Source organism: Cebus imitator, unplaced genomic scaffold (genome assembly GCF_001604975.1).
Source record: "Cebus imitator isolate Cc_AM_T3 unplaced genomic scaffold, Cebus_imitator-1.0 Scaffold145, whole genome shotgun sequence".
Taxonomy (NCBI): Eukaryota; Metazoa; Chordata; class Mammalia; order Primates; family Cebidae; genus Cebus; species Cebus imitator.
Genome location: NW_016107460.1, coordinates 186,602 through 203,641, shown reverse-complemented (window position 1 = coordinate 203,641; position 17,040 = coordinate 186,602). Strand labels below are relative to the sequence as shown.

The window sequence follows — 17,040 nt, the reverse complement described above, 5'->3', positions numbered from 1 at the left end:
TTTTTTTTTTGAGATGGAGTCTTGCTCTGTCGCCCAGCTGGAGTGCAATGGTGCGATCTCCGCTCACTGCCACCTCCGCCTCCTGGATTCAAGTGATTTTCCTGCCTCAGCCTCCTGAGTAGCTGGGAATACAGGCGCCTGCCACCATGCCTCGCTAATTTTTGTATTTTTAGTAGAGATGGGGTTTCACCAGGTGGCCAGGCTGGCCTCCAACTCCTGACCTCAGGTGAACCACCCGCCTCAGACTCCCAAAGTGCTGGGATTACGGGCGTGAGCCACCATGCCCGGCCCATGTGCTTATTTTCTGTCTGTATATATTTGGTGAAGTGAGTGTCCTGACCTCTTGGCTGTTTTTTATTGGGTAGTCTGTCTACTTATTAAGGAGTTATAATAATTTTTTACATATTCTGGATAGGATACAAGTTCTTTATTACATATATGTTTTTCAAATATTTTCTCCAAGTTTCTAGCTGCCTTTTTATATTTTATAGTGTCTTTTGAAGAGTAAAGTTTTAAATTTGTTTTTTCTTTTTAGTTTGTGTTTTCTGAGTCACATTTAAGAAATATTTTCCTAACCTGAGATTACTAAGGTTTTTCTCCTGTATTTTCTCTAAGGAGTTTTATAGTTTGTGCCCTTTTAAGAGTCATGTAGAATTTCTGTGTATGATGGGAGGAAAGTGTTGAGGTTCATTTTTGGCATATGGATAATTAATTGTATTGTATCAGCATTGTTTACTGGAGAGATTATCCTTTCCTCATTGCTGAAGCATCTTTGTTGAGTCAGCTAGCCATGTTTTTGTGTGTCTGTTTCTGGACTTCCTGTTCTGTTTTGTTGATAACTATGTCTTTGGCAATACAACATGGTCTCAACTACAGTGGTTTTAAAATGAGTCTTGAAATTATTTAGTTAAGTCTCCAACTTTGCTTTTATCAAAATTGCTTTGTTTATTCTAGGTCCTTTGAGTTTACATGTAGATTTAGAATCAGGCTTGTTAATTTTTTATAAAAAAGCCTGCTGCAATTTTGATTAAAATTACATTGAGCGATCAGTTTGAGGGAAACTTGACACTTTTTACATTATTGGTTATTCTGATCCATGACCATGGCATATTTCTCAGATTTAAGTCTTTGATTCTGTCAGCAATATTTGTAGTTTTCAGTTGTCAGTTTATACATATGTTAGGATATCTATGGTATATATTTTTTTACCCCTGGAGTCTCCCTCTGTCACCCAGGCTGGAGCGCAGTGGTGCAGTCTTGGCCTACTGCAACCTCCGCCTCCTGCGTTCAAGCCTCAGCTTCCAAGTAACTGGGACTACAGGTATGCGCCACCACACCTGGCTAATTTTTGTACTTTTAGTAGAGACAGATTTTCACCATGTTGGCCAGGTTGGTCTTGAACTTCAGACCTCAAGCTATCTGCCCAACTCAGTCTCACAAAATGCTGTGATTATTGGTGTGAGCCGCTGTGCCTGGCTCAAATTATACTTTTCAAACTATAGGTGCTAGAAAGGTCAAGATTATAAGCACACGTTATAAAATATGACGTGATGCTCTGCTTAACTTCTAACGGCCAAAGGAGTTTAGTAGACTCACTCTGGAGAAGGCTTAGACTCAAACTCTGTGATACTCAAATGCTATGAAGCTATGATATGGAAGAAGAAAGGGATATGCAGCTGCCTAGATAATTTTATGCTATTGGAAAAATTTTTATGCACAATTTAATGTTAAATTTGGGGAAACAAATATATTAAATTGATGATGCAACTTAGAATTTAAGTTATACGTTTGTTGGGGGATTAAATAAGATAATTAAAGCAAGATAACTCATTGAATGAAGACTTGTTACATTATAAGCATTCAGTAAATGACGAATTATCAATCTCTGAACTTGTGTGATTATGGGCAATATTTGGTGTGGTCAATAGGTCTTTAAGCTTTTTTTCCTCTCCCTACTTTCTGTCAAAAAAGGCATTATTATTTTTTAATACAACCTGTTTTCACAATTAGGGACATAAATAACATACTACAGAAGGTTTCTGTTGATGTTTTTGAGCTTGAGGCATTAAGTGCCCTCAGTTACTTGGAAAAATAATGGCTCTCCAAAATGAGTCAAAGCTTTTCTTTTATAATTTTTAAGTTTCCTTGCCAGTGGGCTTTAAATTAACCTTCTGACTTATTAATGAAACTCAGTGACTGGGTGCAGTGGCTCAGGCCTATAATCCCAGCACTTTGGGACACCAAGGAGGGTGGATCACCTGAGGTCAGGAGTTTGAGAACAGCCTGGCCAACATAGTGAAACCCCATCTCTGCTAAAAATAGAAAAAGTTAGCCAGGCATGGTGGTGGGTGCCTGTAATCTCATCTACTTGGGAGGATGAGGCAGGAGAATTGCTTGAACCCGGGAGGCAGAGGTTGCAGTGAGCTGAGATTGTGCCACTGCACTCCAGCCTGGGCAACAAGAGCAAAACTCCGTCTCAAAAAACAAACAAAAAAACCCACCAATATAATTTATTCTAGTTTAAATGTTTTATGTAGATTCTGAATAATTTGGGCTATTATTTAACAGTTATCTATAGTTATATTTTAACATTGATAATGTTATTGTACTTTTTTTTTTTTTTTTGAGACCGAGTCTCACTCTGTTGCCCAGGCTAGAGTGCAGAGGTGTGATCTTGGCTCACTGCAGCCTCAGCCTCCCAAGTAGCTGGGATTACAGGCATGTGCCACCACGCCCAGCTAATTTTTGTATTTTTTAATACAGACAAAGTTTTTCTACGTTAGCCAGGCTGGTCTTGAACTCCTGGCCTCAAGTGTTCCACCCTCCTCAGCCTCCCAAAGTGCTAGAATTTAGGTGTGAACCACTACGGCTGGCCATACGGTATAGAAACACACTCTTCTGGTGTATGTATGTGTCTATTTGGAACTTAGTTTTGTAGTCTTTTTTTAAAATCATACTTTATGTATAGTTATAGTACCTTGTTATCTTTGTGAACGTGTTAAATCAGTACTATAATAGTTGAGGTAGATAGAACATTAGGGCCTTAGAACATACCATATTCTATATTTTTTCCTCTGTATTTGTTTTTAGTATTGGTCCCTGGATTTTTGCTTTTATGAGTCTGTTTCTTTCATTTTTATTGTTTTTGTTATCAATCATCCTAGTGCTTTTTTAAATGATTGCATCAGCTTTCTAGCTTGTCTTGGCTGTTCTCAGTCTGTGCTACATGTTGCAAAATTATTTTAAAGCATACCACTTGAGCATATTACTCTACTGTTCAAAATGTTACATTGCTTCCCATTGTCTACTAGATTGCTCAGTGCCCTTCACACTTAGCCAGTCACATTATTATTTATTCATCCATCCATTTATTCATTCAGCCATATGTATTAGCTTCTTCTGTGAACCAGGCAGGATGCTAGGTTCTGAGGATAAAACAGTGAGCAAAAACAAAAAAGAGCCCTGCCCCATGGGTCTGGAGAAGACAAACACTAATGAAAATACCACAAATATGAAAGTAAAGTAAATTTTCAGTTATATATTCTACGAGAGGGAGGAATATGTGCTGTGAGAGCTTATAATGAATTAGATCTGGTCAAGGAAGTCACTGGAGGGCCAAGATCTGAGAAGAGTAGGATCTGTTACTCAAAAAATAGAAAAGAGGATTATACCAAGCAGAGGGACTAACATGTATAAAGGCTTTTTTTCCTGAAGGGAGTATGTTTTGAGAATGAAGAACTGAAAAAAGGCTAATGTGGCTTAGACACAGGGTTGTCCAATCTTTTGGCTTCCCTGGGCCACGTTGGAAGAACAGTTGTCTTGGGCTACACGTAAACTACACCAACACTAATGATACCGGATGAGAGACACACACACACACACACACACACACACACACACACACACACACACACACCTCACAGTGTTTTAAGAAAGTTTACGAATTTGTGTTGGGCCACATTCAAAGCTGTCCTGGGCTACATGTGGCCTGTGGACCACGGATTGCACAAGCTTGACTTGGAGCATAAAAGAAGGGGGATGGTAGCACAAGGTGTAAAAAGAAGGTTGGATTTGACCATACAAGGGGCTTCCAGGCCATGCTGAGTAATGTTATTAATATAAAAGCAATAGGAAACCATGCAAGGGTTTTATTTGGAGGTGGGGGTGGAGGAGAGGGAGATAAAAGTGGTTGTTGGAGCACTGTTGGTTAGTCTTGACAGTAGCTTGGCCAAGGAGGTTAGTGATGGTAGAAGAGATAGAAAGAAGCAACAGTTTCAAGAAATATTTAGGAGGTTAAGTGAGTAAAACCTGCATGTAATGCAGTTTGGGGTGTAAGAAACAGGGAGGAGGTAGCTTCCTACAAAATTAGATGTATAATGATGCCATTTTACTGAGCTAGGGAGTATTGGAAGAAGATTTTGGGTAAAGGGAAATCAGAAGTTCAGTTTTGAACATGTTTAGTTTGACATAATTTTGAGCCATTCAAGAGGGTGTTCACTAGGCAGAAATTTGGTGCTCAGAAGAGAGAGAGTCTCAACATAAACGGTTTTTATTATTATTTGATTATTGATAGACATTGGAGCTGTGAGTAGGAGGGTTGAGGGTTGAGACGATGCATTGGCCAAGACCTAAGACTGATTCTTGAGGATCTGCAGCACTTACTAGTTAGGTATTGGAGGTTGTGTCTGGGTTAGGGGTGAGGATGGAAGGCAGGAGCAGCCAGGGAGAAAGAAAACCATGAAGATATTTCAGCATGAGAGCCAAAGGAAGATTTCTTTCAAAAGACTGGGAAGTAGTTTTGAATGCTGCTTGGAAGCCAGATTTGAAAATCTGCAATAGATATAATGACTCAAGGAGAGATCTGCTGTGTAACAAATCATCCCAAAAGGCAGTGACTTAAAACAATAATTTATTATTTCTTAAGAATTTGTGAGTTGATTGCATAAGCCCCAGGCTTATCCAGAGCTGGAACATACAAGATGATCTTATTTATATGTCTGGGGCTTTGGTGCTACCTGTTTTCTGGGGGACCTTGCTTCTCACCTATGTGGATTCTGTCTCCAACATTCAGTAGCATAGTTCAGGCATTGTTACATGGTAGCCAGCTTCTGTGGAAGTGAAAATAAGGCTGCTAGGCCTAGTAAGACTTAAACTGAATACTTTTGAGTGCCTCGGAGTACTGTGCCTTCTACCAGAGTACAAAACAAAAACAAAACCCATTGATGATTTATTGTGAGAGTTGTTTGTGAAAAAAATTAACAGTAAGGAAATCCAATAATTGATAGGCTAAGTATGACTGCAAAAGATAAATTGAGTGAGAGGACTGAGGAATGAAGACAAATTCCTAATCATTCCTCCACATTTTCTTTAAACTTGACCTCAACCAGGCTGCTGATTTCCAGAACACTTCCTCTTTCTTTCCTTATGTACTCCTTTTCCCTGAATGAGTTTCTTAAATATCTTTAATTTCTCTCTTCCCTTTTCACTTTATTCTCCATCAGTTCAGAAGTTTAATTTAGTTTGTATCCCAGTATTTATTATTATTTTTTGTCTCCTATGTGTTGATCATGATCTTCACTCTACATTGCTCCCTAACCTGCATGAGGTCCTGGATTCTCAGTAAATTTATTACTTTTCACATTTGCTCAGATGCTATTTCTTCTGAGAAGTCCTCCCTGGTTTATCCACTAATCATTTATTCTTCTGTACTATTTTTAATGTTGTACATATTATAACACATTATAATTGTTTACTTACATGTTCTTGAAGGTAGAAAATTACAATGTCTAATGTGTTGCCTTTCATTAAATAACTCCTGAGTTATAGCTTGATTTCTGATTCCTATTCTTATTTTTTTAAAAAAGGCCCCACATGTTAACAATAAAATGTATATATTCATGATGACCTAATTATTTCTTTGATACTGTGCTGAGTTCATTGGTACTAGGCCAGTGCAATAAACTATAAAGAAAAGTTGTAATTTGGTATATGAGGTTAAAAATTACAAGAAATAATATATGGTCAAGTTTTTTATATCTCTTAATAAAGTAAGAATGAATATATGAGGTTTTGTTTCATGTGGGCTTCAGTGGAAGTATGTACATATGTAAATTCTAAGTATGCATGTTATACACTGAGCTGGATGGAGTGTTTGTTATGGTGCCAGCATATGGAATATTTGTTTTTCTGCCCCTTATTCAAGGTGTCAGTTGGGCTTTGGAGCTCATGTGTTTGTATGCTCTGTGTATGGGCACATACAAGGGCCAAGAGATGTACTGGCTACACACAGGGGAAAAGAATAATACTTGAAGTTCTTGGAGAAAAGACTGCCTGGTTCTGTGACTCATGACTTACATTAGCAGGGAAACTTTGTATCCGTGTGCTTGTATATGTGTGTTGGAGTGGAGGGAGTACAGTTTTGTTTTTTTTTTTTTAGTTTTTGTTTGTTTGTTTTGAGATGGAGCCTTCCTCTATCACTAGGGCAGGAGTACAGTGGTGCTATCATGACTAACTGCAACCTCAACCTCCTGGTCTCAAGCTATCCCCTCGCTGCAATCTCCCAAGTAACTGGGATACAGGTGTGTATCACCATGCCTGGCTTGTGTGTGTGTGGTTGTAGAGATAGGATCTCATTATGTTGCCCAGGCTTGGAACTCCTGGCCTCACGCAATCCTCCCTACCTCAGCCTCCCAAAGTGCTGGGAATGATAGGTGTGAACCATCACATCTGGCCAGGAGCACAATTCTTACTGGCAGGACACTGAGAGGTGCTTGTGATCTGATTATAACTCTGGCTTTACATCTCTTTTACTTTGCTTAGACTGTGTGAGTGGAACCTCATTTATTATTTCATATGACAAATACTGTGGGGAAAACAAAAGAATCAGGCCCTCCTCCTTTCCCTCTTCCAAACTGTTAGGATAGGCTGCAAAGTAAATAGGTCATTAAAACTTAAGTGGAAAGCATGATTATGAGAGCACATATAATTTGATTTACTTTGGTAAAAGAACCATTTGGCAGAACCTCCAAATTCAAGGGGAAATCTTAAGTGTTGATACAGATCAGCCCTGACTCATGGTAGGCTCTGGTTTGATGCTCATCCACCCAGTTAGGTTGTATGCTAGGAGACATCTTTTTAGATTCTGGAATTGAAGATGGTTTAAAACTAAACCTCTTGGCTGCTGCGGTGGCTCACGCCTGTAATCCCAGCACTTTGGGAGGCCGAGGCAGATGGATCACGAGGTCAAGAGATCGAGACCATCCTGGCCAATATGGTGAATCCCCATCTCTACTAAAAAAATACAAAAATTACCTGGGCGTGTTGGTGTGCGCCGGAAGTCCCAGCTATTTGGGAGGCTGAGGCAGGAGAATTGCTTGAACCTGGGAGGCAGAGGTTGCAGTGGGCTGAGATTGGGCCACTGCACTACAGCCTGGTGACAGAATGAGACTCCGTCTCTAAATAAATAAACAAACAAACAAACGAATGAATGAACTTCTTTTGTCTTTATTGTTTGTTGATTTCTATTTTTACATTCTACAATTTAAAAAATAAGTAATAATGTATGAGAATTTTGGTTATCTGAGGCTTTACAATAGCTTTCCTTATAGTGAGCTAGCTAAAATGTAATCTCAAATCTTGTTTATTTATTTGGCGTAATTTATCTACATTAAATCCTGAAATAGTGCTATGCCTATGCTAGGCACTCCATGAATAACTAAACAATTAAAATTTAAATTGTGAGCTTTAGTCTAAGTTTAGCAAAGTCACAAATAATTAGGGTCTGTATTATAATCAAATATAAAATAGAGGAAATTGTACCTTTGTAAGTATATAAAATTTGAGCATGCCTGATAACTGTCACCTATATAATCTGCTGTTTGTTTTTCAGACCAATGGAGGTTTTAGTTCTTTTCTTTTGGTAAGAAGTTGAGGAAGGACTCAAAGATGAAGGGGCAGTAAGGTCTCTAAGGGAAACAAGGAAAAATAGGACAGTCTTCCCAAATTTAAAGTTGCATTTCCTTTTCTGTTGGCTACCAAGATGATGACATAAGATATTTGGGTTGGTGATATTATTAAAATTAATCATTTAAAATAAGTAACAGTATGGAAAACCTCACTTGTATTCAAGTAAGAAATAAACTGAATATAAAGAATAATTTTCTTTGCTTATTAGTCCATTATACTGAAGCTTTGCCCAGTATAATTTTATAAAAATTCTAATATCATGGTTATGAGAAAATTACTATATTATTGAAACACACATGGTTTATCCAATTCTTAAAATTTGCAGTCTTCCCTTCGTAGATGTTCTAGGCTTGATTATGTAGCATGGGTTACTTGAGTGTGTTCTCCAAACAGATGTGTCCTAATACAGTCTTGTATTATAGTTCATCTCTAAAAAGGGCACATTTACTTGTTATAAGTCTTGTATGTAAAGCTCATAGAATGGTGCATGGCACATATTAAGTGTTTGGAATATGCTAGCTATTGTTGTCTGTTGTTATTGCCCGTGTTTCAAGAAATGAAAGGGAAAAGCAAGAGTCAGAAAAATATTGCCACTCCTTTGTATCAAGAGTAACTGGGGGAAAAGCATAGGACTATGCATTATAAAAACAACCTACAGTGTTTATAAGATGTATTAGTTAGGGACTTGAAATCACCAGATTGATAAATCAATTAAAAATTTTTTCTAAAAGTGGTTATTTTTATAATAAACGTTTTCTTTTTTCATTGAATAAAATTTTTTAATAACAATTCAACATTTGACTTCTTTTAAAAAATGCAGATTATATTTCCACTCCTGATTAGGCAGTATAATACATTGTTTAAGAGCCAGACTTACCTGGGTTTGCATTCTGTTTCCTCACTACTTACTGTGTACCTTCTAACAAGTCCTGAAGCTGCTTATCATTCCTAAGTGAGGATTATAATAGTGCCTATCTCATTTATTTTGTGAGTTAAATGAATATATATCTATATAAAGAGTTTAGAATAACTTGTGGCATCTGATAGTAACCACCATAAAAGTATTATTGCTATTAATGGCTAGTTTTTTTTAAAGCATCATTAACTCAGACACTTCCATTTAAATACTCATACTAGAGTTTCTTGGAATTAAGTTTCAGAAAATAGCTCTTATAAAACTCATACCATCTAGTGTTCAGAAATAAAAATCCTATTAAGTATTTTGTTAGCTAGCACTGTGATTCTCAGTTTTCTTCTTTCTGTGTGTTGGCTTATCTTTAAATACATCTCTGAGACAGATTCCTTCAGGAACATGATCCTCTCTTGAGAACTCTTACAGTACTGGGTGTAGTATTTTATTCCTTATCTTTAAATCCTCAAAGCCTAAATATGACTAATATTTAGTAGGTACGTAAAAAAATGATGAACGAATCCATGTATGGTTTTCAGGAATTAGTCTGCCTTCTTGCAGTGTATTTTAATGGCTGATCAAGAAGAACTCTTTGTTAGGGGTCCTTATGAATGTCTGAGCTTTGGAGTTAGTAATTACTGTATTTAATCTTTCTCTTGTTGAGCTGAGGCATATATGAAGTTTTCTTGTCTTTGGTTTTGTATAAAATAATGACATTATTATAAAAGAGGTATAGATAACTACTTGAATGAATAATTTACTGGCTTTTGACAATTATCTTCATATTACTATGTTTCAGTGCTTTAGATAAGAATAAGGAATATAAAACTTTCTGCCAGACAGGTGCAGTAGCTCATTCCTTCTAATTCCAGCACTTTGGGAGGCCGAGGCGGGTGGATCACCTGAGGTCAGGAGTTTGAGAACAGCCTGACCAACATGGTGAAACCCCATCTGTACTAAAAATACAAAAAATTAGCCGGGTGTGGTGGCAGGTGCCCATAATCCCAGCTACTAGGGAGGCTGAGGCAGGAGAATCAGTTGAACCCAGGAGTCAGAGTTTACAGTGAGCTGAGATCATGCCACTGCATTTCAGCCTGGGCGCAACAGAGCAAGACTTCATCTCAAATAAGTAAATAATAAAAGTTTCTGCCATATTTGCCTTGTTCTATTCTTTGTGTTTTGGATTTTTAAGAATGCAATAAATGAAAGAACATTGCAGATGGTAGTCTATAGTCTCCCTTGTTCACCTACTCAGTGTCACTTTCCTCCTCCTTTCCCTTCACATAATCAACAATTGTGAATTTGATTTATAGTCATTTAGTCCACATTTTCTTATTTTTACTACATGAGCCTGGAAACATTACATTAGCATGTAATGTAGTGTACATTAGCATGTAATATATAAAACTATTCTAAACATTGTTTAACAGTGCCTAGAGATGCTATTCTGTGCATCATTTTGCATCTTGCCTTTTTTTTTCTTCCATGTAATACAGTTTTTGACACAGAAATAGACTCAGGTGTATAGTCACCCTGTATAAGAGGTGACATTCTAGTGCAGCATAGAAAGGATGGCCTATGTCAATTGGATCTCCATTTGGGGAAAAAAAATATGTCTTTGTCCCTATTTTGGACCATATTCCAAACTCAATTTCAGATATATTTCAGGTTTATAATAAGCTTTTAGAAGAAAAAATGGGAGGCCAGGCGTGGTGGCTCATGCACGTAATCCCAGCACTTTGGAAGGCCGAGGCGGACGGATCATGAGATCAGGAGTTTGAGACCATCCTGGCCAACATGGTGAAACCCCTTTTCTAGTAAAATACAAAAAATTCTCCGAGCATGATGGTGCATACCTGTAGTCCCAGCTACTCAGGAGGCTGGAGCAGGAGAATCACTTGAATCTGGGAGGGGGAGGTTACAGTGAGCTGAGATTGCACTACTGCAGTCTAGCCTGGTGACAGAGCAAGACTCCGTTTCAAAAAAAAAGAAGAAGAAAACATGGGAGAACATCTTCATTATCTTTGAGGAGACAGAAAGTACTAACTGTGAAAGGAAAAATATATTAAGATAAATTCTGTTTATCCAAAGATACTACTGAAATAATGGAAGAGGTAACAGAGTAGGAGAAGATATTTGCAATACTGTAATATATCCAATAAAGCAGTGATGCCCAACCTTTTTGGCACCAAGGACTGGTTTCCTGGAAGAGAATTTTTCTGTGGACATGGGTGGCTGTGGTTTTGGAATGAAACTAACTGTTCCACCTCAGATTATCAGGCATTAGTTAGATTCTCATAAGAAGCACACAACCTGGATTGCTTGTATGTGCAGTTCACAATAGAGTTCATACTCCTATGAGAATCTAATGCCACTGTTGATCTGACAGGAGGTGGAGCTCAGGCGGTAATGCTTGCTTGCCCCCTGCTCACCTCCTGCTGTGTGGCCCTATTCCTAACAGGCCACGGATTTGGGAATCTGTGCAATAAAAGACTCATCTGGAATAGATTAACAGTCCTCCAAATCAATAAGAAAGCTAGGCAACCCAATAAAAAATAATAAGCAGAAGACTAACAGGCACTTCACAGAAGAGCACATTGAAATGGCCAATAAGTGTATGAAAAGGTATTCCACTTCCATAGACATCAGGGAAATTAAAACCCAACTAAGACACCACTGCATGCACACGCACACACACTCACACTCTCTCTCTCTCTCTCACATACACACACACACACACACGCACACACCCCAAAGTGGCTAACATGAAAAAGACAGCTAAAACTAAGTGTTGATGAAGGAGATACAGAGCAACTGGTTCTCTCATAGACTGTTATGGGAATATAAATCGGAATAACCACTTTGGAAAACTGGCAGTATCTGATGAAAGCAAATACACCCAGCAATTCTGCAACCAGGTATATACTCAACAGAATGCATACATATATTTTCCACAAAGACATGTACATGGTTACACTATTCATAATATATCCAAACAATTCAAAAGGATAAATTATGGAGTTTGAGACCAGACTGATGAGATCCCTTTTCTACAAAATATTAAAAAGTGAGCTGAGTGTGGTGGCACGTGCCTGTAGTCCTATCTGCTTGGGTGGCTGAGGCAGGAAGATCTCTTGAGTCTAGGAGTTCGAGGGTGCAGTGAATTATGACCATGTGACCTAATTCCAGCCTCGGTGACAGAACATGACCTTGTCTCTAAGAAATAAAAATAAATTATGGTTCACAGATAAATACTTTGGCAATAGGAATGAACGATCTACCATTCTGTGTAGTCATATAGGTGACTGTCACCTTTACAACGATGAAAGAAGTCATAAACCAAAGAGACAATACTCCATTTATATAAAGTTCAAAATCAGGAAGGCATTCAACTTGTGAAAATTTGTTAAGCTGTGCATTCTGGATATATGTTCTTATATGTGTGTATATTATATTACCCAAAAAAACATTGTTTTGAGATCTATCCATGTTGGATGTTAGAGTTCTAGTTTATTCATTTCAAATGTGGTATGTGAACAGACTGCAGTTTATTTATTGATTCCCTTATTGAACTTCTGAATTGTTTCCAGTTTTCCTCTGTTTCAAATAATGCTGTAGTCAGTTTTTATTTTTATTTTATTTTATTTTTAGACATCTTATATAAATATATGAGAGTTCGTCTAGGAGGTGACATTGTTGGGTTTTAAGGTATGCTCATGTTTAGCTTGATACTATCAAATTGTTCTCCAAATAGTATTATAATTATAGGCTCACCAGAAGTGTTGGAGAGTTCCTATTGCTTTATATTCTTGTTGTCACTTCGTATTGTCAAACTTTAAAAATTTTGGCTAATCTCACTGGATATGAAATGGTATCTCATCAATAATTTAATTAATGTTATCTGTTAACTAGGGTATTTGAACATCTTTCTACATGTTTATATGTCATGGATTTCCCTTTAGGTATCCTTATCACCCATTTTTTGCTTTGGGGAATTGTCTATGTTTGTTGCACATTTTTCTAATGTGCAATTTTTCTTGATTCTCAAAGTCCATATATTCGGGAAGACCTCCCCACTCCCTTTGATTTTTAAGACATTCCTGGAATTTCAACTGTAAACTTAAATTTGGAGTAAGTCAATTCTCCTGAGATTTTTCCTTCAGATTTTAATCTTTTTCCTGTTTCTGTTTGCCTGCCATTGGCTTTTATTTTACTAATTCATTTCAACTATAGTGGATTCCCCCCCACCCTTTTATTTTTTTTATTTTTTTTTTTATTTTGAGAGGTTGATGGTGATTTGAGGAGGGAGAAATGAGAAGCAGTAGAAAAATAAATAAAAATTAGCTTAAAGTTTATAAAATTGATATAGCTATGTATAAAATGCTTAGAATATGCTGTGACCCTTGCTGTTTTTTTTTTTTTTAATATATTTGAAATTCATTCTAGATTTAACATTGTACAGCCAAAGGCCATTTATTTCATTTTATATTGTCTGTGTTGCAGTGCTCATCATTACATGATTAGGGGTATGTGTGTGTCTGTGTGTGTGTTCCACACAGTGCCTATTATCCCCCAGATTCTCAAGACAGTTCCATGTATCCATTATTCTGCAAATCAGCTGCATTAGCTGTTGAAACTTAGCAGTTGAAACTTCAGGCAATACCACTGGTGCTTTGACATTTCTGTGATATTAGAGAGAAAATGACCAAGCACTTGGTTGCTGTGTTTCCCAAATACAAAGGTGGTTGGTTGGTCTGGGGTAAAAGGAGATGAAGTAAATAGTGCTTGCTTATCTTTTGTCAGGGTTTGGTAATAGCAGTAAGGGCCTGGAGTTCCTGAGCTGTTTACAATTGTCACAGAGCCTCTGAGGCTGGGACACCTTCCACGAGAATATCCTGGTCCAGATTTCTTCAGCATTCCTTCTCTGTTGCTTCTGCCTTCTGCCTTGCATGCCAGAGAAAGAGCTCATGACTCCTGTCCAAAGTCGCAAAATCTTGGCTGATCTTGATGAAGAGTCTTGCAGCATATTCTCATGGCATGAATCTTTTGAAGAGAGTTGCCAGTATAACATAGCTTCACTAGGAAAACTCTTCTAGAATAGAATTGGATTCTTTTTTTAATGGTTTGATGTAAGTCAATGAAGAAACTTGAGCCTATTTTAGTGTAGAATGACTTCAATCCCCATCAAGTTTGGAAATCTTCTCTGAGTGAGATTTACAAAGGCTGTATACAATACAGTTAGGTCTTGCTTTGTGAATAAATCAGTATAAACAATGACAGTTAGGAAGTGATCATTTTAAAGCATGTTCTGTATAAAAATATACTCCAGTAGTTGTAGGAAAAAAGCCCTAAAGTGATTCCAGACTTTATTTTTTAAAAATTTGTAAGTGGTAAGGATTTTTGCTTTCCTAAGTACCATATACTTAAATACCATTATCATACTTAAAATATTATTAACAGTTATAGTGATATAATTTCAGAATTTCCTGATTGTCTCAAAAATCTTTGCTTTTTTCTTTTATAACAGTTGCAACTCCTCAGATTCCCCTCCCTTTGCTTTTTCATATCACCGATTTATTGGAGAAACCAGGTCATGTGTCCTGTATAATGTCCCACATTCTGGATTTGACTGATTGCTCCCTTGTGTTGATATTTAACTTGATCCTATATCCTCACTATTCCCTGCTAGCTGGTGGTTAGAACTAAAGGCTTGATTCAATTCAGGTTCAATCTTTTTCTTTTCTTCTTTTTTTGTGTGTGTAAGAATCTTTTATAGTTGATGTTGTGAACTTCTTACTGCATCATGTCATGAGAAACATAGTGTCTGGTCATCCTCATTGAGTGATACTGAGATGAATATGTGGATTCTGTTTGTACACTGTTACTCTGTTGTTATAAAAGGCCAGTTAATAGTAATTTAAAGCGTCTTAAGATGCTTAAGAATCTCAGAAAAGATTCTAACTTAGCAGGTCTAAGGGAAGAAACATCTATTATTGATAAAACATGCAACACACACAAAAACCGCCAGACCTCTCTACATTTACTTAGATGTGGTAAGAATCACTACGTTTAAAATGTAATTAGAGTGACAAAATTTACTCTTCTACAAATGCTTTGAGAATGTTTCTTGTGTAAAATGAACCATATTTAAAATTATAAAGTACTGTAAAGATGTTTGAGACTGCTGTAGTGTAATTTAAAAAAAAAAAAAAAGCACTGACTTTGGACACAGGAGGCCAAATCATTTTTCTGAGGTCCATTCTTTTACATTTAGAAAATAATAATAAGGCCAGGTATGGTGGCTCTTGCCTGTAATCCCAGTACTTTGGGAGGCCAAGGCGGGTAGATCACTTGAGGTCAGGAGTTTGAGACCAGCCTGGCCAACATGGCAAAACCCTGTCTCTACTAAAAATACAAAAATTAGCTGGGCATGGTGGTATGTGCCCGGAATCCCAGCTACTTGGGAGGCTGAGGCATGAGAATTGTTTGAACTGGGAGGCGGAGGTTGCTATGAGCTGAGATCATGCCACTGCACTCCAGCCTGGGTGACAGAGACTGAGACTCCATCTCAAAAAAAGAAAATAATAATAACACATCTATCACAGGGTTGTTTTAATGATTAAATGAAGTGATTTATTTGGAAGCAGTTCAGCACCCAGTGATTGAGTCTAAATCTGAAATTCATTCCAACAATACAGATTTTTTTCAGTCTATATCTTCAAAGTAAATTTAAGAAAATTAAAGTAACAGTAGCTATGTCTGAATAAGCTTTCATATTTGAGCTTGCTTTTCAAGTGATAGGAGAGTTGATGCAGTTTTAACATAAGTGTAGTTAAAGTAGGCTTTTTGAAAAAAATAGCCTGTGGAATTCTTATTACTGTTTTTCTTCCCCTGCTTTCAGCTCCATTTACCTCTTAATTCTCCTTTGCCTGGAAGTGAATTGACCAAGGAACCTTTTCGTTGGGATCAGAGACTCTTTGCATTAGTGTTGCGGTTGCCTGGCACCATGTCAGTAGAATCAGAACAGTTGACAGGTGTGCCTTTAGATGACTCTGCAATCACACCAATGTGTGAAGTGACAGGCGGTAAGTTTTTTGCTGGCAGTAATTCAGTAACTTTAAAACAGATTTTATCTGAATGTTTTAAAATGTACATTTCAAAAAACTCCATGTTTATTTTTATTTAACAAGTTAATATTAGGAATTAATAGGCATATGTGGTTTTAACGCCACATTTATTGATAATGGTCTATGATCTTCATTTGAATAGAATGTGGCTACTATTGGATTTGACAAGGAATGGTAATTTTTTTTTACTTGTATAGAACATACTAGTATGTTGTTAAGTCATATTTTCTTATCTACAAAGATTGCCAATGCTTTAGGAATACCATAGCATTATTTTTTGCAAAAAATGTTTTGAGAATCATCTCTGTATATGTCATCAGATATGCTTGATTAAGTGCAATTTTTCCCAGAAGCAAGTAGATTGATAGGTTAAAGGAAACAGGAAGTGAGGTCTTATCCAGCTTCTGTTTCATTTGCACATCAGATTAGATAGGTACTATGCTAAGTGAACATCAAGGGAAATCTTGAAATAGAATATGTAGTCAACTCAGAACTTATTTAATGTAGAATTGGCTAACAGGTGGATTAATTTTCTATAGGTATGTATTACGTGCTTACTGCGTACCAAGTATTGTTCCATGCTTTTGGCTTTCAGTAGTCAATAAGACAGATGTGGCATTTTTGCTTTTATGAAGCATTTCAGTTCTTACCTGGGAATTTTATTAAAAGATTTTTAATATCAAATTTTTTTATATTAAATGCAAGTCTAGCATTCCACTATTTTGCTTATGATAAGGGCCTTTTATATAGTCTTCAGACACAGTTGGTGCTCTGATGAGATTCATCATAGCCAGCTACATAAGAGAAAATATAAGTTCTAATTCATATTTAAGGTGCATTTTTTTCTAAAATTCTGTGAGTTTTGGAAATCTGCAAAATTCACAGACAAAAAGGGATTAACTTTACACAGGTGTGAGAAATAGATAAGTTAGAAAACTTATTCACGTCCTTAAATGCCTTCATTTTACAGAATGCTTTTGGTGAACTTTTGTAATGCCTTCACAATTTAATTAACAAAGGGTAAAAAAGAGATGTATG

The 17,040-nt window shown here is 36.9% G+C and overlaps 1 protein-coding gene across 2 annotated transcripts in view; it reads left to right on the top strand.

The window, feature by feature from the left end:
• Positions 1-17,040, top strand: part of INTS6 (integrator complex subunit 6) — a 90,402-nt gene that overhangs the window by 42,500 nt on the left and 30,862 nt on the right. For both annotated transcript variants that reach the window (XM_017542451.2, XM_017542452.1), the window contains one exon: positions 15,777-15,960. In XM_017542451.2, the coding sequence (XP_017397940.1) occupies positions 15,777-15,960 (184 nt within the window). The remainder of the gene's footprint in view (positions 1-15,776; positions 15,961-17,040) is intronic.